At 39.6% G+C, this 27650-nt stretch overlaps 1 protein-coding gene across 1 annotated transcript in view; it reads left to right on the top strand.

The window, feature by feature from the left end:
• ccdc88b (coiled-coil domain containing 88B) overlaps positions 1-26365 on the top strand; it is a 41332-nt gene extending 14967 nt beyond the window's left edge. The window contains exons 10-28 of the mRNA XM_027283157.1: positions 236-394; positions 2488-2634; positions 2878-3031; positions 3243-3364; positions 3743-3811; positions 4902-5597; positions 6784-6963; positions 8500-8840; positions 9014-9173; positions 9918-10316; positions 12804-12965; positions 13345-13622; positions 13758-13901; positions 15164-15350; positions 17493-17638; positions 21606-21713; positions 23415-23572; positions 25480-25812; positions 26176-26365. Of these exons, the coding sequence (XP_027138958.1) occupies positions 236-394; positions 2488-2634; positions 2878-3031; positions 3243-3364; positions 3743-3811; positions 4902-5597; positions 6784-6963; positions 8500-8840; positions 9014-9173; positions 9918-10316; positions 12804-12965; positions 13345-13622; positions 13758-13901; positions 15164-15350; positions 17493-17638; positions 21606-21713; positions 23415-23572; positions 25480-25812; positions 26176-26213 (3981 nt within the window). The 3' untranslated portion in view covers positions 26214-26365. The remainder of the gene's footprint in view (positions 1-235; positions 395-2487; positions 2635-2877; positions 3032-3242; positions 3365-3742; positions 3812-4901; positions 5598-6783; positions 6964-8499; positions 8841-9013; positions 9174-9917; positions 10317-12803; positions 12966-13344; positions 13623-13757; positions 13902-15163; positions 15351-17492; positions 17639-21605; positions 21714-23414; positions 23573-25479; positions 25813-26175) is intronic.
• Positions 26366-27650: the final 1285 nt, after the last annotated feature.

Genomic DNA, 27650 nt, shown 5'->3' with positions numbered 1-27650 from the left:
ACACAACATAATACAGGAGGCACCTTCATGTAAATAAAACATACTTTCCTTTTCTTTCTATCCTTGTGAAGACCTTTCATTCTCATATTCTCATTTTCTCATCTTTCCTTCATCCTGTATTAGACTTTGTCAACATTTGCTTTGCTGCACATCCCCGATCTGTTCACAGCCTTTTTTGACCTCATCCCCACTGGTACATGAATGTGTGTGTGTGTGTGTCTATATGTGCCTGCAGAACCGTACTCTGCAGGGTGAGGTTAGGGGCATGCGTGCACTGCGGGATGAGCTGGACTGCGCCCGAGAGCGAGCTACACGGGCAGAGCAGCTCCAGACTGAGCTTCAGAGCTGTAAACACAGATTGCGCAGCCTGGAGCTCACACGCACTCAGCTGAAGGTACACACACACACACACACACACACACACACACACACACACACACACACACACACACACACACAGACACTACACAAATCATTACACATACTTTTGAATAAGTCATTTAAACCAGAAAGAAAACAGGCACCATGAAATACATTCAAATTGTTTTGGCAGTAAGTTACACTAACAGTGCTTTTATATGTGCACACAAACACACACACACTTTTACAACATGAAGACCTCATGTGAGTGTTGCACAGGTCACGTTCAAAAGATTTCCTTTTTAACCTTTCTCTGAGAGTAGCTATTTTTAAAAAAAAGAAGTACCACTTAATATGAAAAGCCATATATACACTTGCACAGCCCCGAGCATTTCAATCAAGAGGGAGTATGAACAGCTCTGAAGCTCAAAGCCAGAGAATGAGATTATCCCGTGTGATGTCATCAGGATTTACAGCCCAGAGCTGCTTCATTGACAAAGAGCAGGAGTATGGCTTCAGTTATTGGAGCTTTTACACCCAAATGAGATTTATTCTGAGGTAGTATAACTGTTCTGAGGCAGAAAATGTGCTCATATCCTTGTAAAACACCTCACAGTGTCCTCACTGTCACCTTCTCAGTCTTATTTGATTTATTCTGCCTTCACACTGCATCCATGTGACAGCCCAAATTATGATGGGCTGTCCAGCGGTCTATAACGATTTGTTCTTGTGTTTGGGTTTATAAAACATTTTTCCAATTTCTTGTTAAAAACCAGCGAAGGTCATGTTGAACATTTACATGTAGTAGACACTAATTATTAGTTCTGTTACATCACACTATTTGCATAGTTTCCAATCCAATCTAATTTAATTGTTAATAACAACTTAACTGCAGTGATCTGGAGCATGGAGATATCACTAAGACGGCTGAGGGGACAAAAAACACAGTCAGACAAATCTGGCCTAATCCTTGTAATGTCCTCCCGATTTGCATACAGCTTTTGTCCTCTGGGGTCAAAATGACCCCGCCGGGTTTTTACCTTTTATTTATAGCATAAAGTATAGATTGTCAATTAATTCTGTGTTACACCTTTAGTTTTACTTCAGTCCAACCCATTACTACAATTTTTCCCATTTGTTTTGGAATAGACTTTGTTTACATGAAAGTATTCTCTGTTGTTGAGTTAACCCTCCTGGTGTCCTGAGGTCCAAATGACCCAGAGGACAACATTGTTTATTACACGTCTGATCATCTGATTGCTTGTGTTTTTTTTTTTTGCCCTGTCTGACTTTGTCATAGCAATGTTGCTGTGTTTCCTGTTTTCAGCACTAGTATTTTAACTGTGAGAACATCTGATCAGATCTATTAAAACAAATTGTTACTTAGACTTGTTCTTTGAAACACTGTTAAACATATATTATATGTTGGAATCCATTTTGTTGCTGGGAGTTGTATTTTTCTTTTTTAATTTTGGTGGCGGTCAAACAGAATCAGGGTTCTGAAAAGACCAGAATGCAAAGCAGCCATAAGTAATAATGGTTGATACAGCAGGTCATGACTAGGGCTGTATATATACCAACTTTCTTAATTCACTGTCATGCTGAGAGCTCGTAATTAGAAGATTGATACCACTCATATGAAGCTACAGCCAGCAGCTGGTTAGTCTAGCTTAGCACAAAGAGTGTAAGCAGGGGGAAACAGTTAGCTTGGGTTTGCAGTGACAACCACCGACCAGCACAAGCAGCTGTACAGCTGTAAATAAATGCAAAAATAAAACGTAGGAGATCAAGAACTATCTACAGTAATGCATGTTTAACATTAAGGGTTCACTTGGTAATATCAAAATGTATGTGTGGTAGTGCAGCAGGTTAAATGAAGTAGAACAAACTAAATTCAATTAACCCCTCTCACAGATTACAGGTGCGTAATCACTGTGTTTACTGAAGATTTTGCACTCGGCTGAAGCCAAAGCTGACAGATGTGGGTCAAAAATCAAACTCTTAGGGCTACAGCAGCAAAAGACACATAAATAAACAATGTGATTCACTTGGCAAACCTTCCTAAGGTCTGACTTGACATGACGACTTCACTTGTGTCTGTCTGTCTGTGCACGGTGCCCCCTGCAGGAGCAGCAGCAGCTGTGTGGAGCACTGCAGGAGACCAAAGCTCTTCTGGAAGAACAGCTGGCAGATGCTCGGTCACGCTGCTCCTCGCTAAGGGAGCTTGAGAGGGACAATCTTCTTTTGCGTCAGAGAATCATAGACGTGGAAACAGTGGGTGTAATTAAATGTTTGAGTGTGTACATGTTTTTGTGTTATTGGCTGTATTTGTGTGGATATACATATGTGTCTGTTTAATATGTGAGGAAATGGCTTTCTTCATTACGATCTGGGTATGAGTCTGCACATGTACTTTAATGGAGTTAACATTTAATAAAAAATATCTGTGCATGTTTTAAAATCTGTTTTTCTTGTAATGAATGAATAAAATGTGTGTGTGTGGGGTGGTTTTTGTAGGAGCGGGACACCGAGAGGCAGCGAGTTGATGAGCTGCTGGAGATGAACATGAGCCTCGAGGCGGACTTGAGGCATGGCAGCATTCCCGCTCCGGTTCACCAACGTTTCCTCCAGTCAGAACTGGACTCTGACGAGGAGCTGAGCGAACTGATTGGTCAGAGCACTTGCCTCTCTACACCTTGTCTTGACATTTTAATTAACTGATAAGAGAAAATATGTTGAGGTAATACTGGCCTACAGGTTATCAGCCAACAATAACTGAGTGAATCTCTTCATATATCCATTTCTCCTTTTTCGACATTTCTGTTTTTCTGCCTATCTGCCTCCACTTTTTTTTCCTGCTTTATTCTTTATTTCTTCCTCAGAAACAGATCAGAAGCCGCTGAGCGTGGAAGTTGGCGAGGCTTCAACGCTGAGGCTACTGGGAGCCGAGCAAGAGAACGCGGAGCTGAAAAGACGTCTTGAGGAGTTACAGGCTCAGCAGGAGGTCAGGGTTCAGGGCTAATGATTCACAGAAATAATCTATAACAGTTTAGTTTGCTTTGGTTGAAGGTTAGAGCATGTCATATATACCAGAAGATAATTGTGGTTGTCTGCACTCATTGATATGTAAAGTAAATAACACTCGTGACATGCCCCTAGTGACTTTGGATTGATATGATCATCACGTCTTGGTGCAGGGAGCGATTTCAGTCAATAATATTTAATGAAAACATAGGCCTTCACATTCAAATCAAATTGGCATTACTAAAGTCAGACATGAAGCTCCTCGCTATCTGGGCTTCCAGTATGTAGACAGAGATGAACCAAGAAAAGCAGGAAGCAACAGTTGGAGGAGTTTAACATTCGTCTCCTCTCGCTGCAGGCTGATTCTCCAGATGCAAAGGATGAGCTGGCTTGTCTGGAGATGGAGCACCAGAACACGCTCAGAGAGGTGAGTTGAGATGGTAATAAAAGGCTGCTGAAGATGCTGAATTCAGCAGATATGAATGAAATATGAAAGGTTTTTGGGAGGCAGACCTGCTTTGTCAGACACATTGTGGAGTGACAGCAGGCCTCATGCTATTTCTTAAGCATACTTATGTATTAATATGTAAATAGGACCAGGTACATCAGTACATCATCTTTGAGACTAATAAAATAATAAATGCTGGCAAACAAAGGAAACAAGCTGAATTGATAGTAATTCATTACTTCAAATATTATCTGCTGTACAGTATTTGAATCAAACAAGATAGACTATGTTAGAAAATATTCTAAAGACTATGTGCCGTGTGCAGAGACAATAATTAAAAAATATGCTTTAATGTAACTCATTAAGTCACATAGAGAATAACATGTCGTGTCCACCCAGGGGTGGGATAGGAGTCAGGCATGGGTATGTGTCATAGCTGTACATAATATAGACAGTGTAAAACATGGATGTCGTATCTGTGACGTCTGTGTTTTACACAAAAGTTTCTGAAGAGCCGTTGTGGAGCTCAGAGTGCTGCCATCTTGCCAGTCCTGCTTCTGCCAGCTCGCAGCTAATCTACAAATTGGCAAAGAGGTGGATTGTGGGTGGACTTGAGGCGGGCTGAATAAAGCCTGGTTGCTCAAACAAGCTGCCTGTAACAGCAGCCACCTGTCAATCAAAGCTACCTCACTGTTAATTATGCAATGGAAAACAAGAGCAATGGTGCAGCTGCTCAAATGGTATATGATTGATATTTTTTGTACAGTAAGTATATTCTCTGTGGTGTGCGATTATTTATGATGGCTGCTGCCTGTCGTCCTCTTCAGGCTGGCTATTTGTTGAGTTAAGACTTTTATAACAAACTAAAAATCATTTAAATCAATCTCTAATTTTCTTGCTGGCATTTATCATTCTTTCTTTTTTACTTACTACTTTTTTACTACCTTGTATTGAACCTGGATGCATTGTGAGCAAGAACAGAAGTCATGTTCAATATGTAGAAGGACAAAAAAAGCTTTGAAAAGCACTGAAATCGTATTTCTAATAAACTTGTATTATACCTTTTCAGTTTCAAAACATGAAGAATGAAAATGACACTTTAAAGCAGCGCCTGGAACAGCTTGTGACTAAACTGCAACACCTAGAAGACAAAAGAAAGGAGGAAAAAGTGGAGAAGCCAAACAGAGAAGAAGAGAAGGTGGAGAGAGGAGTCCAGGGCTCTGAATCCTGCAGGGGAGAGGGGGAAGGAAGGGTGAGGATGATAGAGGAGAGGGAGAGAAGAGGAGAAATCGTTGGGACCCACAGGGAGGCAGGAGTTGGAGAAGAGATTCTCCATGTTCAAGGAGGAAAAGGAGAACCATACGATGAGGAAGTTGAGTCCAAAAGGAGAGGAGAGGCAGAGGGAGGGCAGAAAGACAGAGAGAAACAGGAAACAGGACCAAAGGAAGAACAGAATGCAGTTACAACAAACTCTGAGATCCAAAAACTGCCAAACATCATAGAAGATAATACAGAGACCACAGCTACAGACCAGGCTGTACATTGCCTGCCTGGTCCTGATGTGGAGCTTCTCACAAACCGGCTCCAGGAGGCTCAGGAGGAGGCAGACAAACAGGCAGTGGTAGCCCAAGACCTGCGCACCAAATTGGGAGAGCAGAGCAAAAAAACCTGGGAGGCCGAGCAGAGGCTGGTGGTCCTGGAAGCCGAGCTGCAGCATCTGAAGAAAGCTGCAGAGAGCCTGGTAGAAGCCCGCCGGCAGATAGAGGTATGGATGAATGGACGGATGGATGGATGGATGGATGGATGGATGGATGGATGGATGGATGGATGAATGGATGGATGGATGTTAGACAGACAGACCAATGGATGGGTGGTTAAGTTGGAGGTGGAGTGAATTGGTAATAGAGATATCAAGATCATGGATGTTTAGTTGTTGAGTGAATGTATGCTGAAAGAACAGGTGATGATATGTTGTTAATATGCTGTTATGATATGTAAATTGCATTTGTACGTTCAAGTGATAATTGAGGTAGCAACTCCATGGATTAATTTTACCACAAAATTTACAAATTAGAAACATCAATGATTTGGCACTAATGATAGAGAGACATTCAATTTGATTTAGTATTTACAGAAGAACTTGTTTTAAGCCATACCAGTGGCATCTTGGTTCAAACTGAAATACCACAACAATTACTGAATGAATTGCCATTAAATATGGTACAGACAATGAAGCCTATTGATCTGGTGATGACCTGCATTTATCATTAAAGTTTATCCACTAAAATTTCTTATGGACTTGTATGAAATTGTAGCGACTTTGGAGATCTCATGACTGTTCATCTAGCACCATTATCTTTAATTTATGACCAAAAGATAAATGACATTCCCATTAGTCTCAGATGGACCTTTGTGCTAATTAGCAAATATTTGCTCACTAACATACCAAACCAAGATGGTAGACATTACACCTGCTACATCAGCCTGTCAGTATTGTCATTGTGAGCATGTTGGCATGCTGATGTTAGCATTTAGCTGAAAGCATCTCTGTGCCTAAGTATAGCCTCATGGAGCTGCTAACATAGATGTCCGTTTGCCTTTAGACACACTTCAGATGTTTGCCTGTTCTGCTGACCTGCTGTGCATAACCAAGAGGCTCTTTATGCTCGGAATATATTGAAATAAATTAACTGGAAGTTTAAATTTTGCAACTCTCTCCATTTCTCTATAATAAGCTCCAGGGACCTTCCTGTGAAAGTTATATACGAGTTCCTCTCCCAAGTATTTATAGGAAACTGTGTGAGCCATAAAATAAAACCGTACAAATCAAGTGAGGATTGAAATGCTTGCTGGCGATGTTTATTTCTATCATGTTGATACATGTACATTATATACAGATGTCTGTATAAATAGATAGACGGATAGTTCATTATCCTACCGTTGTTCCTCAGGCTCTTCAATCAGAGGGCCTGGCTATGGAGGAGGAGCTGTGCCGCCTACGGAGCCAAGCAGAGCTCCACAGGATGCAGACCACGGTCATCGCCACCCTGGAGGGAGAGAGGGCCGCACTGGAGAGAGAAAGGGACACACTACGCAGCACCATGGACACCATGCGCACTGCCCAACGCAAGGTTGAAGAGTACACATGCAACAACACACACACACACACACACACACACACACACACACACACACACACACACACACACACACCATGTAGCTATGACACCAAACATTGCATGACCACAGCAGATTTCATTTTACTTTAGAAAAAATGGACGAGGGGCAGAGAAAAGTATTTTCATGATGTAAGATAAACTCCCAGTAGCTTAATTTATTACTCTGTAATCTCTCAAATAATAAAACAATCTCATTCTCAAAAATAATACTCGGTTACATTACACACTCATTGTTCTCTACCTGTCTGTAGCCTTATATGCATTTATACCTGGAATCTAATTATGTTCCAGCAGTAGGTGGATTTGACAGCATGAAGTGAAACAGATGATTCAAGCTGCTGCCTCACAGTGAAAAAACATGTTTTCATACACTTTGTATTGAGAGAGTCTGTTTTGACCTGAGATATTCACATATTGACAAGAAATCCATCCACACCCCGAGGAGAGATCACAGGTTAAGGTTTCAGTACAGCTTATTTAAGGCCTTTAACAAGATGAAAATTACTTTTTTTTAATTACAGGATGTAGGCGTCTGAGATTTTCTGAACAACACCCCCCCCCAAAAAACGTGAAGCAGAATGCCATGTTTAATGTGCTATTTGTAGTAAAATTGCAAGACATCAGAGAATTTGCAAGCTAAGGAAAAGAGCAATGCTAAGTCAGCATTAACAAAATACCATAAAAGGGATTCATGAATACCTCCCATTCAGAGAGAGTCGTACATAATCCTTCTTCTGATGTTGTAATATTCTACCGTATTACCCGCCCTCCTTTTATAGAGAGGATCCAATCTTTATTGTGCATACCTGTACATCCACTAAACCAACACTGTACATATTTTATAATACACACACTATTTCAAGTTTAGACAGGTGTCAACTGTCACTGCGTTTTCTTTCTATATGGTTCTGTGAAAATGGGTTCAATCACAGACAGATATAAAGACGTTGGGTTTAATACATCGAGTTGCAACCATGGAATAGAAGTGCAACAACAACCTTGGATATGGTTTTAGTGTGCTTATATATGTTCAAGTAAAAACACAATATTTTAACATTTTAACAATCCACACACTAATAAAATAACATGAGAAAGCACAGAATAAAAGTGTGTTCATTTCAACACGATGATATTCCCCAAAAAACATTTTTCTTCTGACCATCAGAATGAGAAGCAAAGAATTAATGGAGTGTCTGTTAAATGAAACACTTGCTGTTGTGATTAAAGCCCAAATAGGAAATTACACCTGATCTACATCCTCTTTCTTCCTTTTGCTTCCTTGTTGTTGTGTGGGTTCTTTGGAATGGATTGAATTTTTTGCCACTCTGTAGTTGTACTTCACTACAATTTAGAAAGAAATGAATTTAAAACATTTTGCTGATACTTACTATGCATGAAATAAACAAAATGCTGACTTCTCCATAGTGCTACTACAGGTCAAAAACTCCACAGGGCAGCTTTAATAATCCATCTTGTCTGTTTTTCCAGGGAGACCAGTTGGAGCTCACCATTCAGACTCTCAGAACGGAGCTGGAACGACAAGGTCGGACTTTAGAGACTTCTCGGCGTCGGGAGGTGGAGCTGGAGTCAGAGCTCCGCGAGGCCACCTTGGAGTCTGAGTCTCTGGCCCGGGCACGAGACCAGGCGCTGCTGGAGTCCTCGAGGCTGGAACAGGAGAAGGAGGTGTGTCAGTCGGAGTTGGACGGGCAACGGAAGGAGGGGAGGCAGAGAGAGAGAGAGGCCGCGAGGCTGAGGCAGCAGCTGGAGAGCACGACCCTGGCCCTGGAGCACAGCAACCAGAGAGCTCGGGCTCTGGATACTGAATATAGGTACACAAACTCGTGTTCTCACACTTAACCTTAATCACGAGCTAAGGAATGCAATTAACTTAACAAGGCATCAGAGAGAGCTACTTAGCTGCACCATGCATTTATCTATAATGTCAACTCTATCTTTATTCAACCTGTCTGACCTGTGTGTGTGTGTGTGTGTGTGTGTGCAGACGTGTGGGTCAGCAGCTGTCTGAGTCCAAGGAGCTCTGTGCTCGGCTGCAGGACCTGGAGAAAGAGCTCCGCAGTCAATTAACCAGCATGGAGGAGGGTAAACAGCAGCTGCAGGAGCTGTCCGCAGATGCTCAGGCCAAGATTAGCTCACTGTCCCAGGTGTGTGTGTGTGTGTATGTGTGTGACGTGGTAGTTTAGTCACTGACAGTAATCACCACTGCAGGGATGTAGAGGAGGGTAAACTTCTTACCTTATCTAGACAGCAGAAACTGTGCTATATCTGGTGCAATACATCGATATCACACTGCCCCTGTTTTAAATAAACTAATAAATAAAATATATCAAATATTCAGGATATTATAAAAATGCAGTTTTCATACTGAACTTTCTGGATTTTTCAGTGTGTTGTGCTCTCAATGCAATGCACATGGGAAATGGAGAGACTGCTCACAGGTGGAAATTAAAAATTAAAACAGCCCCAGGAAAACAATAGCTGTGTCCAAAATCTGTATTTACTATATAGTGTCCAATATATACTCAGTAATTCACACAATAGAACATAAAAAATAATCCACAGCATGAACAAGGCTTTTTCTTTGCATTTTAAGCATGCAACAGCTGTCAGTGATGATACAAAATGATGATTAGTGTTCAAAATCTCAATTTATAAAAAAACAAGACAAGTTCAAAGCACACTTAGCTTTCTTCTAGTTAAAGTTAAATGGCTGTAGCCAGAGTCACAGTTTTCTATTTAATATAGTATACAGAGTTGTACCACGACTATAGTATTAAAGTGAACCTATAAAGATAGACCAGTAAAATGAATGAGCTTTAACTTAATGAAGATTTTCCACAGGTTATAATCTCTGAGCATTGCATTGCCTCTTATCCCTCTCTTGTCAGGACCTATCCAATGAGCAGGCACGTTCTCAAGAACTGTCCACTGAAGTCCAACGTCTGAGCCAGAAGCTACAAAAAGCCGAGGCTGAACTAAAGACAACAACCGTTACTCTCAACCAATCGCAGGAGAGGATCGAGTCGCTCTCCCAGAGCCTTAAGAAGAGTGAATCCCTTCTCCAACTGGAAAAGAGAAGAGCAAGTACAGACGTGGATGCTACATCTAATTTAAATTCAGACCCCTCAAGCAAAACGCACATTTGTCAGACACACACCCAGGAGGCGTCACATCTGGATCAACCCCCTGAAGCTGGCAAAGGTCATGACCTTTCTGTTACCCATGATTGTGCCACGGGAGAGACAGAGAGGCAGCTAAGTGAGAGGCTGACAGAGCTGGAAAAAGAGGTGTGTATGTGTGTTTGAATATATTTGTGGGGGTGATGTGTGAGAATCTCATTTACAGGATGTCTGTGTGGCTCAGTGCAGTTTCTGTATGACGGAGATGATCTATATTATGTTGAAATTCTTGCTCCAGGGATGCTTCACGACTATCAACTAACAGTACGCTGCCACATCCCAGAGTGCAGCACTTCATTTCCAGAACTACTGCTTTATCTCTGCTCATCAGTTTTTATAATGTCACCTCGGCTACTGTTAATCTTCCTTATCTCCTCGGCTGCTCTCGTGCTGTAGCTCTTACTCCTTTTCTCGCTCTCAGACACACACATACAGACACACACATTAACTCTAACATCAAGCTGTAAAGGGGGGCTGCACTAGTGCTGCCAAGGTTGGAGGTTTTATTCAATCCATTGCTTAGTAGGCATGGTACAGCAGAAACACCTTTAGGGTTGGGTCCTAACCCGTACTACATACAAGCACACTCATTGATCACATCGGCCATTACTGGAAGAAGTACTAGATCATTTATTAGTAAAAGTACTAATATTACACTGTTGAAAACATCCCACTCCAAATGTTACAATATAAATTTGATTGTCATGAGATGACTAATGTGAGAGGAATGAAAGAAAAAGAAAGTATTTACAGAGACGCTGTAGTCGTCACAGTTTAGGGTGCCGAGAGACAGACAGTCTCTACAAATGACATCATACTAAATGGTGTGTGATAACATATCTAATAGTTATTAAAAACTATTTACAACAGTTTTACAATATAGCAGACGGCAAACCTGAATACTGTGTGTGTGTGTGTGTGTGTGTGTGTGTGTGTGTGTGTGTGCCAAAACAACCACACAGTCAACAACAAGGTGATGAGACGAAGATGATGGAGAGCGCCACGGCCAATTCATCATAGTTTATAATAATGCATTGCAGTGAGTGCAGTCGTTTCATAGAGGAGGCGAGCATATATAACTGTCTGTCACTGTTAACAAAGACTCCAGTCTGCAGCGCAGTTCATACACTTTGCTGATAAACCAGAGCCGCATAGTAACATTAGGCTTCACGATCAAACACGTTTTTATAGCATGTCAACATGTTCAGACGCTCTCTCTCTGTATCACACTTCTTTCTTATCAACCAATGGTTTTTATAATGGTGCTGCAGCCCCTTCAGAACACTTCCTGCATCAATGCACACGCACGCACACACACACACACACACACACACACATATATATATATATATATATTTGTAAGAGGTCACAAGCCAAAAAATATTGGGAACCACTGGTGTAATCTTTAACAAAGTTTCTCATTAATGTAAAACAGTTTATAATGTAAATCTATATGTAAATAAGTATATAGACACAAAATAATGATAGCGGAGCAAAAACTTCAATATTTTCCTCTGAAATGTGGATTAAAAGCAGCATCAATGAAAATACTTAAGTACAAACTTATACAATTATATATTGTTGACTATAGTACTGGATAGAGGGGGAGGAAGTATTAAGATGCTTTACTTAAGTAAAAGTACTAATGCTGCATCGTAAAAATGTTTTAAATAATTTAAAGGAAATGTTTTGCACAAAAATTTGGAAAAACTTGGAAATAATACTGGGTTACTGGGTAATTACAGTGAAGTCAAAATCTTCACTGTCAAAACATAGTGGAGTAGAAGTAGAAAGTGGCACAAAAACAAAAGACTCCAGTACTCCAGTACTTGGGTAAATATCCTTTGTTACATACTACCACTGGTACTGGAGCAAATGTACATAGTTACTTTCCAAAACTGACAGGAGCAGGGAGAAAAGGCAGGAAATCTAAAAGAGCTGGTGAAAAAAGTAGGATTCCCCTGTGTAGCAGTATGATTCAGTCAGGCGCTGGTGGTGAAATGTGAAAGAATCCAAAATGAAAAAAAAAATATATATATATATTTGCCACACACCAAGACTGAGCAGTAGACCCTCCAGATGACTCACACATGAAATGTGTTATTGCTCAAATAAATTCACATTGTTCAGTGGAAGCTTAGTTTTTGTTTTCTGCAGACGCAAAAACACCAATTTTCATACCTTCAGAAATTTAACAAATCACAGCATTGTCTTTTAATTTCTAACCTATCCATCACGATGCCCAATCAACACACTCCTTCATTTATCAGAGCAGATCGCATAGTCAAGAATTTCCGCATTTGTTGATTGGATTATAAATTCCTGTGCAACTCAGTAAAATCTTGCAGTAAACAACACACGTGGACTTTTATGTTGTGCATTTTTGAAAACTCAGTTACACACTGTATTTATAGATTGACACACACGTCATATAAAGCTGCCACCTGACTGGGAGCGCTTTGAAAGGTCAGCTATAGATTCAGTCAAAGTGTAAATGATATATTGATATTTTGAGCTTTGTCTGACACCAAAGGAAACACAGCCTCTGACACAGTTGCTACTGTACGTGGCTTCACTCTCAATATGTCCCTTTAGAAAGCGGTGGCGGTTGCAGGCCAGGAGGCTTTGCTGTCGCGACTGTCCCAGTCCCAGGAGGCTTGCGAGCACATCAAGGAGCAGTTGGAGGCTCTGCGTCGGCACTCCCTCAGCCTGCAGGAGTCCTGCACTAGTCTACAGACACTCAACACCCAGCTACAGGTGACCAAACACACAGATAGAGAGCATGATTATGGCTGACTTGTAATGTAGAGGTTTTGATCATTAGACAATGATTTGGACAAAGTTTTCATTGTTACTGCTTTAATGTAAAGAGACACCATATTTCTAGCCACTGCTTGTTGTTGTGGCTCTCTGGATGGTAGTGTCAATGCCTAAAAAGAGTCTAATCTGTCAACATACTATATGTTATGTGTTCATATTAATGACATTTTTCATAGTATTAGCAGTTTTACTTTAGGTAAAAGGTTAAAAAAAAACTATAGTAAACTGAATTAGGTTGTTGGCTTTCCATAAAATGTACAGAGACATGATCTCTCTGGTGTGTACTACATACTCAAAAACAAAACAAAACACACAGGTAGAGCAAGCATCTCTGAGCTCCCAGCATGCAGCGGTGCTGGCACGCAGCAGCGAGAGTGAGGCCAGGTGTGCAGCTCTGGAGGCCGAGTCCAAGGTGTGGGCGCGGGAGCGTGAGGAGTCAGTGGCCAGGATGGAGGCTCTGAGACGGGACCACGAGCGGATGACGGTGTTGCAGCAGCGGCAAGAGGTGGAGCTGGAGGAGCTGCTGGACAAACACTCTCAGTTGAGGAGCAACAACCGCAGCCTGGAGGCCCAGCACAGAGAGCTGGAGACCAGGTACAAACAAATACTGACTGCATTGTCAGCTTTTATACACAATAAAAACAAAAAAAAACAAAACAAAAAAAACAAATCCACCAATAAAAACTGAATCCGTTTACTTTTTTTGAATGCTGTCTTTGTACTCTCAAGGTACAAGGAGCTCCTGGAAGGTAAAACCCAGCTGGAGGAGAGAGAGCGGGAGATGAAAATGGAAAGGGAGGAAATGGAGGCAGAGGCCCAGAGGAGACTGGAGAAAGAACGAGAGCTGGACAGAATGAAAGAAGACAACGAGAGGTAACAAATACGGCCACCTGTCAGCTTCTTCAGCATCACATTCATGAGATCTGACCATCCTTTCACACCTCTCCTATCTCCACTCTCACAGCATTAATTCTTCTATATAAAGTATTAAACACAGAAATTGGTTTGAAATGTCATACAGGAACACACAGGATGCTAATGGACTGAAACATAATCGCAGAAAATAAAAAAACAGGCAACAATAAAGGTTTGTTTAGATGTTTTTACAAGCTCAACTCCAAAAACATCCAAAAACTTTTGGATATATCAAATATATTCATCCCAGATCTGAGGTTTACAACAGTTCTGATTACTTCTGATATCTTTGGGTATAATGATGATGATCATAAGATACCATAATTAGTTAATCAACCAGGTCTCATCATCACATTGATGCAGTTGATTGCTGACTGACTGTCTGAAGTGATGCACAACTAAAAGTACCATATTAAGATATACAACAAGCTTTTCAGTACATTTAAAAAATGCTTCTTAGATCTGTTGCAAAATATAATATTTTAACCAAATTATATATTCAGCACATTAGTCAATCATTTGAAACCATTTTGAGACTTGATTAAGCGCAACAATGTTACAACAGTGTGACATTAAAAGGCCTAGAAAACCTTTTCTGCATAAAATATGATCCGGTTTCACCAAAGTCAGTGACATAATTGATGGTTTATGATTTATTGCCATAAAGTGTTACACACCTCTTGCGGGAGATCGTACCAAAATCACAAAATGGAAGAACAGGAACAGGGAGTGCAAATGAGTGTCAGTGTAACATTAGAATAACTTTGAAGGTCTGATTTTAGTTGCATAATGTTGCTTGAACACTGGTTTTAACTAAACTCGTCCTAAAAGTTTAATTCCCAAACACTTTGAATCCACGCTGGATTTATGGAACATAAAATGTGTGCTGTTTATTACTGAATATTACAAACTGTCCCCCACAGCGATCATTAAGAGTTTCATCTCATCTCATTACAGTTCTCATTACAAAATGAAACAAAGATGATTGCTTACCTCAATCATGCTAATATGTTGTAAGCAGTGGTCTAAAACCATAAAATGTTCTTTAACCATTGTGTCTGAGGTAATGTTTGTTGGACTTTTCGGTTGGTTGTTATCTGGCTTTGTGAGGTCTGATCATGCTGTGTAATAAAATAATAATGAGCTTCAGATAGAAGGCACTTTACAGGACACGCAACAGTGACAGCGATGAGTAAAGCCCATGTGTGTCGGTGTTGCAGGCTGCAGGCCCAGCAGAAGGAATGGTTGGCGTCACAGGCGGAGCTGCTGGCACAGGGCTCAGTGCTGAGGGGGGAGCTGAGTGCTTCCCAGCTGGAGCGAACACGACTGGAGGGGGAACTCAGCGCCCTGAGGGAAACCAACCAGAGCCTGGATCTCAGTAGCGCCCGCCTCACCAGCCAGTACCAGGTATTAACCGGACACACACGCAGAAATGTATCTACACACCTGCAGTTGTTTTGTTTTCAAACTGCAAGCTGACCATTGACATGCAAAAAGGGGATTTAGTGCTTCACAGTGGGGGCATTAAGATACATTACCCACTCGAAATGAAAAAAACAAATTTATTTAAAGCATTGCTGGGCAATTAAACAAAATATATTAGGACTTCATTGCAGGTTTTAGAGAGTAGTTTACATAACTGTGGAACAACTATCATCATCAGTGGAGAACAGTTAGTGGATGATTTCTATAGCTTGATTTAAAGCCAATATTATCTTGACATATCAGAAAAAACGAGATATAATACTCCAAACAGAAAATGAATACCAATTAGCTAATGCTGTCAAAGAAGCTGAATGTTGAAAATGGTTTTCAGGCAGGAAAGTGGCCAGTGGTAGTTTGAGGGATAAAACAGGTGGAAATTGACTTCTTATACTGAGCTAACCAGCAGATGTTACCTTTTGCTGTTTCATCCAGCTGCTCATGAAACCAATCCTGAATCATCTGGTCCTGTAAAAGCTGGCACAGGACTTTTGGCCTGCTGATATGTGTGTAGAGATCTAGTACAAAAAGGAACAGATAGACAAAATCACTGAATGATTCAAGACATATATAGAGTAGCATGTTTTCTGGATCACTGTCAACTGTTTGCATCGTTTTCACTTAAGTTGAAACTAAAGGAATCAGACATTTGGGGATAACACTGTGATGTCTATATATCTAGGTGGAGCCAGGTTAGCTTAGCTTAACATAAAGACTAGAAAAAGTTTGCCTGGCTGTGTCTAAAGGTAATTGTGATAGTGATTTTACCTTATTTCTTACAGGATCATTCGTTCAGCCTCTTAAGTTAGACCTTAATTCAAAACACACTGCTAAAAATGTATCTGCATTTCCATTTGCTTCACTGGGTGCCTCATTCAGACCTCCAAAATGCTCTGTTGTAGGAAGTTCAATCAGACACCCAAGGTTCTCATTATACTGTTTTGCAGAAGGAAAATAGACAAGTGGAGAGTGCTCACTGATGGAGCTAGATTGGATTGGACTGGCTAAAAAAGAAAAAAAAATGGAAACAGATTCACAAATAGGAAATTAGGAGAGATGTTCAGTAAAGGTGTGAGCATACGTTCGCATTATACTTCTTGCATAATACGTGTTTTAGAAAGAACTTGTGGTTTGAAGTTATATTTAGAAAGTTTTCTAAGCTTAACATCTATTTAGGTGTAGAAAAATCCTCAAAGATCAGGTGGGGATGTGGTTAACTCTCTGCCTTTATGAAACTGAATTATTTGTTAATTTGTAAGTTTGCAGCTGTTCCTTTCAGTCAGTCAGTGTTGGTGAGAGCTGACCTTGTGCTTTCCAGGTTTGAGTAGAGGTATAATATGTAACATTTCTGCATTAAGATGTCTAAAAGTAAGTTGAACCAATCGTTTCCAAAAATGTTCAAACTCAGAGAAATCTGTGTCCTTGTATTGCGTCTTGCCTCCAGTTGCTCTAATTTCAGCTCCACTGGTGAACATGATTTTTGCCTCAGTCATGTCCGATACAGTTTCATCAATAAGGCAACAACTCCTATGATCCCACATCACTTCACAACATCATCTTAGCAGCAGAAATTACATACTACAAGTGCCTTTGGTATCTTCTTACACTGTATGTTCACTCACTTTATACACATTTTTCAAGGCTGACACATTCAATACTGGTACCAAGTGCTATTTAACCGGATTTGAATTAACCTGTATAGAGGTCCTTGCAGCTCCATTTTACATTTGTTCTTGTCTACTTTGTCCTTTTCCCTTTAAATGCATTTGCGCACTAACACACTCACATCATGAGGCATGCTTGTACTTTTAATTATGATTTTTTTTTCCCCCATTAAAGGTTTATTTATGCAGAGTTATTTCTTATCCAAATCCAGTATCTAAGGATGGGTGTTGTATGCTGTAAATTTACCTCAAGAGCGCCTTGAGGTAAATTTGGACTGTATAAACAAAACTGACTGGACTTGACTATAAAGACTAATTAGGCTACACGGTGTGCATACAGATGAAAAAGACCTGATTTACCAAACAATTTATTTGACTGACATTTACAATCTTGTGTGTGTAGCTGTTGACCCAGCTGAAGGGGAACATGGAAGAGGAGAACCGTCAGTTAGCGGAGCAGAACCAGAGTCTGCTAAAGGAGAACCGGGCCTTAATGGAGCAGAGCCTGGAGCGCCGTGACCAGCACTATTCACAGCAGAGGGAGTACCAGTGAGTACACACACACACACACACACACACACACACACACACACACACACAATTTAGATAATTGTTTTTGCTGGGAATTACCGGCAAGACAACAGAAGTACATTGAAGGGTAAATCAGGTTTCCTCACACCAAAGCATCTTAAAGCTTTTCTTTAAATTACAGCAACAAAGCAGGAGCAAACTGTATGAAATGCAACTTTACAGGCATTAATACAGTGTATTCTTATAAAAGCATGTAGTGTATGTAAAGGGTTGAGACTGTGAGACAACAATTTCACAGTCCAACAGCACTTAGCAGTCGTCCTTTTAAATGACTAATAGGGTGGTAACAGATTAATCCAGAACTAATACTAAGCATGCAGAGGTGGCTTCATCCTTTATGTTTAATGAGCCAAATTTCTCTTAAGCTACCAAATTTCTTTTTGTAGCTTCACTTTAAGCTTTATTCTTTGATGACATATTTTTTCTCCACACAGGTTTTACTTTTTCTTTTCTTTTTTGAGACTGTCACTGTTTCACATTTCAAACTGTTTCACGGCACATTTTAGTTCAGCACCCTGTCATGTGAATTCTGTAGCCTCTTACACCTGTAACATGGGTGGGTCTCTATTTGAAATGCAGTTTAACAGACATGTGCTGTTCAGACCCACAGAAATGTATTTCACACTTATATAACTACAGGAAAATTAACAGTGCTGTAAAGATAGAAAAATGGATCTTTGTGTCTGACTAATAAGAGATGCATACTGAATGTTAGATTTTTATCTTTAACGGTAGTTAATGATCATTTTTAGGGTAATATTCAAGGTTAACTAGCGCTATGAGAAATGTTTTGTTGAATGGGTTCTTATTTTGTTTGTATATATTTCACTGATCCAGAGTAGTTCACAAAAGTACACCAAACAAAATGTAGCAATGCACCAGGAAAAGGTTAAATGAAGACTTCAAGCTTGTAAATGTGGTTAAATACACCAAAATATGTTTTATGCGTAAAAGTTGAGTTAGGTTCAAATCATTTATTTGTTCATAAGAATGCACACAATGCATTTTTGTGAAAAAATTCAAAGTCTATCTCTGCACAAGAATTATTATATAAGGCCAAATCTGTGTTAATTAAGAAAGATGATTTCACATGATTACTAATGAGGTTACATATCTGCTGTGAAAATAAGCAACTGTTTGCAAAGTTAACCCGTTATACCCATTATTTATTTTTGTGTACACGTGATTGTTTAAAAGTCATCATTACTTAAAAATCTGTTTCCGTTGGGTAGCTGCCGAAATTTAATTATCCAGAGTGACTCAGTCATTAAGGCGCTGCTAATATGAAACACATTTGTAGACAGGACTTGCTTAAGATGCTGTTGTATCACTCCAGGGGTGACCTTCAGGGTGTCACTGCCAAGTTTGTATTCTAACCATTTCACTCACTCGATCACTCAATCCACTAATACTGTTACCAAATGCAAAAACATAAATATTGAAATACATTCAAGTGCTGTTTTGTGCATGAATGAGTATTTAGTTTATTGGTACAAGTACAGGTACTTTAACGTCTTCAGACTCTCTGATCTGTCGTTTCCCTTCAGAATTATCTGATGAGGTATTAGCATCCTAAGTTCAGAGCCAGCAGTGCATTTTTAGAGCAGCTTATTTAAATTGGAGTGTTTATTCCTGCAGTTCTGGTGATTTGAGAAGGAAAGGCAGGTCTCTGTCCTGAGCCAAGTAAACTGTGATGTGGTTCATCAGGAATGAATGTAATCCAAACTAACACCAGGATACTATCCTATTTGGATAAGTCCAAAGAAGGTACCAGGGGTGGAGGCGGGTGGATGTCATAGCCAGGTGTTTCTCTTGCTTAGAAATGCAGGCATTATAAAATAAATGAAGGCAAACTGAGGCTCATATTTAGCTTTTTATTTATGTTCCTCGTGGGGAATAAAAATTACAAACAGGATGACATAACAGTCCAATGAATGTGCTACATATTAGTCTATGTGATGTGCTAAATGCTAAAAGCACCAAATATCACATGTCCAGCCTGGTTTAGATTTAAATAATACATTTAAATAATACAGTTGTAAGATTAATTGCCTCAAAAAAACAGATTTAAAGACTAAATACACTTTACAGACATCTAGGCTTCATTATCTAATCTCTTTATTTTCCCCGAATAAGTGTTTGGCAGTATACAGTATATTTAAAATCTTTTAGTTGAAAATACACTTTAGATTGTCAGATTCATGTCATTCAAATGCATTTCCCCTCCAAACTAATGTCAGGGAACATTTTAGTGAGCAAACATCAAACATGAGGAAGCTTTTGTTAAATAGAAGTGGCCTTCAAAAGTGCTTCATTAAACATATTTATCTAATTGGATATTTTCTGCTGAAAGCTTGATACTTTGGTTTGTAATTAATACACAGGCTGATATGGGAGGATTTTGAAGTGGTAATACAGAACAGATCTGAAGGACACAGAAATAACCCGAGTCGATGGCCACATTATGAAAACATTTAATAAGATCTGAAATCTGAAAAACAGGATGGTGAGTCTAAAGCTATGCTGGAGTCTCTGCGAGGCTTTACACAGCCAAAGTGGTGCTTTGAGCTAAATGCTGACGTAAGGATGCTAAGCAGGTAAAATGTTCATCTTAGGTCAGTGTGTTAGATAATTAACACTAAACAAAAAGTACAGCAGTCTGTATTCACCACCAGGCCATCAGACTTCATAACTCATAATCTAATAGGACAGCTGTCTGCAACCATTGAGTGCTGCTACTGTGCCCGGATATTTCTGTATAGTACTTCTGCAAACATGTGTCACCTTACTCTGGCTGTAAAAATGCTGCTAAACATGACAGCTGCCACGATAACAGGACTGATACACCTGTATTCACATGTCACTTTACTCTTAGTAACAATCCTCGATTTTTATGTATTTTAAATCATGTAATATGTCATATAGTATATAGTTTATTGTTTAATCAGTTTATACAGTGATACTTCTACAATACTTTATTTTGTCTTTAATATACTTGACACAAAATTTTCACTTTTGCAGTGTATAGTACACTTACCTACATATTCTTCTTATTCTATTTTGTTATATTTTATTTCTATTACTCCAATCTTTACTTAAAATTTGATTGTATTGTATTTCATTTCTTTAGCTTTTTGTATACTTTATGTCCAGTGCTGTGTGCTAAGATGACCTGTTCTCCTCGTCCAACACATGATTGTACTCTTGACCCTGTGTTTCAGTTTCTGAAGATACATCAGAGAAATTCATAACAATTCATCAATATCTGCTAAGTGCTTTCCGTGAATGCTGCTTTACAACAGCAAAGCATGAATCTGCTATAAATCAGTGTAGTGCAACAGGGTCACTCTCAGAGCCGAGCCTGCTTTGTTACTGTTACTGTTCCTGACAAATTTAATAGCATTTTATTGAATCCTTGAGTAGAGATATTTCAGGGTCAAAGCGGTGGACTGACCAAACAACCGTCCAGCTGACATCGCCATCTTCAGAGCCAAGCTGCTGGCATGACTAAAAATGTACACAGGCCTTGATATTGACTGCTGCTCATCTTTAAATAACCTTCCTGATCTTTTCCTACTGTCACAGTATTTTTATTCTGAGCCATCTTTCAATCAGGAGTTTACAGAGTATAGAGCCTATTTTTCAAAGAACCCCTCACCCTCTGCTTCTACGTGAACATTAACATCCACAAACTAAAGAGAATACAGTTCAAGTAGCACAGCAGGCTTTTTTTCTCAGTAGTGTGTTTATAGGAGTGGGCTGATTCATCAGCCACGATGTAATACACATTTCCAGAGAAATCTCATCTTCTCGCACAGAGAATGAATGCATGAAATGAATCAAACAGACCTTCCTACTCAGTCCACCCTCCCCTTCATCCTCCACTAAGCTGCTTTGTTCTGATGCATCATATGTTTTCCTTCAGGGAGAAGCTGAGCGAGCTCCGTCGGGAGAAGCAGAAGTTGGTGGAGAAGATCATGGATCAGTATAGAGTCCTCGAGCCCAGCATGCAACCTCCAGCCAGCAAGGCCAAGTACTGTAGAGACACACACACACACACACACACACACACACACACACACACACACACACACACACACACACACACACACACACACACACACCAAGCTGTCAGTTTATTAATAAACTGTTAGTTAAGGTAAAAGTAAAGACAACTGTATTTATGCAGCACATTTTACAACCATTAATTATTGCAAGAAGGTGCAATATGGATAATTTTTAAATAAAAAAAATAACTTCAAGTTCATATAACAATAAATTATAAATTCTAGATAGGTGTAATGTTTAGTTATGTGTTGGAGAGGAGGTGAATTAGATTTTAATTTTATTATATTAAAAGATGTTAGTAATGTTTTGTTTACTCCAATAAGTATGTATAAAATATTAGAAACACCTCTGTAACCTCAGATTAAGTCAACACGTTTTTCACAGTGCCAACAAAAACTTGATATGTATAATATGATAAACATATTGCATATAAGCATATTGCCATTGTACGTCATTGTTGTACAGATGAACCTGATGAGCTTTCCTGATGAGCTTTCCGCAGCTAAACGCATCATTATTTATCCGATTATTTTTATCTGAATAAAGGAAATTCATCCAAAGAAATGCCAATGTGTTCACCTTCAGTTTACCATTTTATTATTCGTTGCCCTCTTTGTTACATTTTGTATGAACAAGTAGCCTATCTGCTGATATTATTCAGATTAAATCAAGAGTTTTCCTTGAAACATGTTTCATTACTACGAAGGCTTTTCTTTGAGACAGTTTCAGAGACAGAGAATACATCTATTTTTTCTTTCTTTTTAGTTTTGTCTAGTGTTTGGCTCCCTCAGGCTCACCTTGTAGTTTGAATATGTTTTGGTTTAAAAGTTCTTGTTAAGTAGGGCTTCAAACAGTGTTCTGGATCTCTGCCTTCTTTTGCACTTTGTACACAGAATTTATTCTGAAAGATGTTTAGGGTTTAGAGCGGGATTTGAGCTTAGAGTGCAACAAAAAGTGACTGAAACTTTCTATTATACAACATATTATTGTTCATTATGGCAACAGAAGTTGCTGCATGCACCTGCTTTTCTCTCTCCCTCTCTATTTCAGTATGGGTTTGCCCTCATTTAATGTAATTTTCCTTCTATTGTGTTTTCTATTATCCCTAAAGCCCTGCTTTCTTAAAATGTGAGTATCCAAAACTGAGGGTGGTACCGCTCTATAAAAGGAGGAGAATACCACTCTGGTGCTCTCATAGAGACTTACAGAAATGAGTCAGAATAAGAAAATAAAATGGCAACTGAGCTCATAGTATTAAGATTTTTTTGTGTTTCTGAAGTGCAGCTGTCTCAGTCCATAACTTGTTGTCACTTTAGCAAAATACCCAATCTGACTGATAAGTATTGTGTACAAATTGTTCAATTTCAATTTTCTCTATGAATTAATGTGATGACATTTTAATTATAACATTTCCAACTTTCATTTATGTTACAAAGTGCTTTTTTTGGCATAACAAATAACAGTTGGCACCTTGAGGAACATTTTGTTCTGAATTTCCATGTCAGGAAACAAACACAATTACATTTTTGTAAACAAAATGCAGCCTGCGTGACACTTGGCATCCTTTTAGTGTTTTCTGGAAAATCAGGGCACACACACACACACATACATACTCTCTCAGCTCATCCCTCTTTCTAAATGGTCCCTGTCCTCTGTGTCCTCGTAGGAAATCTAACTGGATTGCAGACAGGATGAAGAAGCTAATCAAACCCCGGGGAGGAGGAGGAAGAGAGGGACGCGCCCTCTTCACCGCCGCGGGCAGCGTGGAAAACCTGGCCGACAGCACCGAATTTACATCAGACACACACACAACACCTCACTCTGGTGAGAACACACACACACATACACACACACACACACACATAGAAACGCCAGCCGACAAAGATCACAAAGATATGCTCACATGCTCACCCCATCAAGCAGGGCTATAGGCATGCATACAAATCATCTCATGACTACCAAGTGTGGTCAGCATTGATACCACTCTCCTTTCCTTAGATCTCTCCCTGCAGAGTGCCAAGACTTACTGAGTCTGGCTTTCTCTGCTAACCACATGTTGAAAGGAAAAGATTCAGGCTTTATTCTCTTTTTATGCACCGTGAATGTTGAATGAATTTACTGACTGAGAGAGGTAAAGAAAAACTCTCTTTGCAGACATTTTCAAAGCCAAAATTTAAGCCCCAACCTGCACTCATGATTTTTTTTTTCTTCTCTTTTGGACCTGCTGTCATTGTCCCCATTTAAATACAGTTTCTTCTCACATTGTGTTTTCTATTATTCCCCATTAAAACCCTGCTTGCCTAAACTTTGACAGGACCTCAACTGGGAGGCTTGGCTCTGTCTGCTCCTCAACAAGAAAATCTGTGTTTTTTTATTGTACCTGAATCCCAAAGAGAGACTCGATCTCTCAACTGACTCCAGAGAAACAGAAAATCTTTCCAAAATGCATTTGAATCGTTCTATTTTGTTTGTAGCAGACAGTGTTTGTGTTTGAGCCAGCCAAGACATTTCCCACAAACCTCACTCCTTTCTATGTTCTATGTTTGAGGTGACATTTCCCGCAACACCTACGTTTACCCTGAGACTGACCTGCTTTGTGGCAGGTTAACTTGACCTTAACCACTGGTCTCAGGACAGTTTTTAGCCTACGGCTGGTGTTCCAACTCCCCAACTACAACACAGCAGCAGGTCTGACTTGTTAACCTCTCTAGTCTAACTTGAAAAATATATTTTGTAGGCACATTTAAAATGTAGCTTTCTCAGCATCATAATGTTTCAGTGTCATGATTATAATTCTCATTTCAAGTGCAACAAAAGTCGAGGCACTAAACTCACTGAGCACATTTCCAGCTACAGTATCTTAGTAAACACTATTGCAGTCCTAGACCGAGACAAGACCAAGTAAAAATCAGAGACGAGACCTAGACCTTCAAAAAATGGTCTCAAGACCAATCTCAAGTACTACAACACTGTCACAAGTATAAAGGTGTTGTTTTTTGTGTTATTTTGTTATTTATTTATGTGCTGTCCTAAATGTCACATTTAAATCATGTTAATGTTGATAGTGTGCAGCATTTCTTCGTTGTCCATTTCTTCATACATTAGGGAATATTTATCTGAAATGCCATACATTTAAAGTAAAATTAAACTAGGAAAATGTTACACTTAAAATATATCCATATGTGCAATTATACTTCTCTTATTATCTTACATTTTTATCATAAATAATACACAGTTGTTGATGCAGGTGAATTAGTTTACAAAAGCATGGATTACTACTCAACATATGTGCTCAACTACATTATATAGTACGTATGTTTAATTGTTTATATACAGCTTATAGGGTTAAGCACTTAGTGTTTTCTTACTTCAGCAGAACAAAACACTTCACAATGCCTCTCATTCACACTCTCACACACTCACAGACCGACAGTTGGCAGAGCTTCCTGGCCATCAGGAGCAATTTCCGGGGTTTAATGTGTTGCTCATCACATTTCCTTAATTTATTTCTGCACCTGCCAGTCCCAGAAACTGCATTTGCAATGGAAGAAAAGTTTTATGGACACTACCTTCCTGGTTTTTGCGCTGTAAAGTAATCCAAAACCATTATGCTTCTACATTGATTATACTCACATCTCTGAATGATGTTATCACCTACATACAACCATAGCCTTTGTATGAACATGGTATTTAGATTATAATAACCTTGATTTCATTTCATACTGTTTCAGACCCCCGCAGTGCTCCGGTCTCTCCCTCTCCTTTAAGAAAAGCAGAGCCAGACATCTCGGTTCCCGGGACTCCAGCCATGCGCTCTGGCTCTGGGGGCCGTCGCAAGCTGGGATCCCGTCATGGCTGGGGGCTTGGGTTGGCTAGAGCAGGCTCTGGAGTTTCCCAGTCATTCAGTCCTGGTGACCATAAAACACAGCCCCGCCTGCGGCTGCGCTCCAACCAGAACGCCTCCACGGTCCTCTGGGAGGGAGAAAGAGGTGAAACAAGTGCACCTCAGGCAGCGGATGCACCATTGACCAATCAGGAGAGTGTCGAGGAGGATGAAGGCAGAGGTGAGGAGAAAGTGGAATGCGGAAGATGTCCACACTAACGAGTCATTAATCATTTTTTCCCTAAAAGAAGCGTAATGGCAAATTATGTAAGATAATGGAGAAATCTTGAAAAAGAAAATTATTGAATGATTGATGAAATGAATTGTCCCAAAGGAGTGTTTGTAGTTTTGAAAGATGTGCACAGCATTGTGAAAGGTCTACAGGGTAACAAGTTAAATGTCAAGCTGAATAGAAATTGGACTGCAGAGTAAAACTGTGCTCCGAGAGTGGTCGTAACATTTACAAACACTCAAAATACAGCTAATATTCTCTTTAATAAAACATGCATGTGCCTATTAGACTCTTATCTTCTCTGTCTTTCAGACAATCAACATTCCAGTGATGACACCGCAGTGGCCTGAGCAAGAGCTATAGTCGACCATCATTTTAAAAAACAAATATTTTATACTGTGTGCTCCTGGCACTGTTTTGATGCTTTTTATGTGATTATTTTAAATATGATATTCTACTAGTATTTTTGAATATATGAACGAATAAATCCTTCTATCAGTGATTTCCGGGGAGTTGTAAAAGTCTCCAGTGTGCAAACGTGTGTTGTAAAACATGATTAGAATTTGAATTAGTGCTGTGAGAATGTTATAATTAATTTTGATACATTTATCTTTTACTAGTTTCTCAGTTCCTCCTTTTTTTTTGGTCTTAATTAAATAATTTATCTATTCCGTTTTCCCCACGCAACATTTGCATTAACACCACTGTTCACTTCCCATTCCTACCTCAGGTCAAAGTTAGTTTCTTTTAACCATATCACCACGATCACCCACTCACCCTAACCTCAAAGGACCAGTGTCTAGGATTTAGTGGCATCTACTGAAGTGCCAAAGTTGCAACCTCATCACCTCACCCCTGCTTCCTAGTTTAAAAGAGAAACTGCTTTAAGGTACCAAAAACAATTATAATTTTCAGGTGATACACTAATGAAAACATAGTTATGCATATTTTCCATTTCTGCCATATCCTGTAAACGGAGCCCCTAAAATTTAACAGATTAGTAATTTTAATTTAAAGCAGCATTGCTTAAATTTTCATCTTCTTAAATAACAGGTTTAAACTCATTTTGATGCCACACTGACTAGTAATCAGGTGAATGGTTTGTCTTTTATCTCCACTTTGCGCCCTGTACATCTGTTTGTGCTCTGGATCACTTGTGAGAAGTACATAATGCTTCACAGTCAAGTCACACACCAACAACCATTTCACTGATTTTGGTAAGACTGGATCTGACGATGGACACAATGACAGAGGAGAAGAGACCAAAGAGGACGCTGACAGAGGAAGCTAAGAAGAGAAAAGTGTGACTGAGCAAGAGTAAATAGCAAGGCTTTATGTAATAACAGGCTGAGAGACACTGAGCTGGGCTTCTTGCTGTTGGAATAGTAATTAATATTTACTGGCTGCTATGATGAGACAAAGTTGAGTCGCTAGTTTTTGATCATACATAATATAATCATAACATACACCAATATATACCTCTGTCCACATTTACGATTGCACACAAACTGGGGGTGCTCAATCGTAAAGGTTTCTATGCAATATTGTTTTAAACCATGATCTTTCAACCACAGGCTGATGTGTCTGCTTATGCAGGGGTGTTACAAACTATGTATTTTATCATTTCATTTGAAGGACTAGTTGGTTACATCAGACACTGTTAGCTACATGCTGGACACCAGCCTTTTTAGCTGATGTTACCTAGCTGAAGCTAACTTAAGTCATAAAACTACTGCAGCCACGCCACATAAAATACTGAACTGCATACTGCTGCTGCTTCACTTCAA

Source organism: Larimichthys crocea, chromosome I, assembly GCF_000972845.2.
Source record: "Larimichthys crocea isolate SSNF chromosome I, L_crocea_2.0, whole genome shotgun sequence".
In the NCBI taxonomy this organism is placed as follows: domain Eukaryota; kingdom Metazoa; phylum Chordata; class Actinopteri; family Sciaenidae; genus Larimichthys; species Larimichthys crocea.
This window is presented reverse-complemented; position numbering and strand designations above follow the sequence as displayed.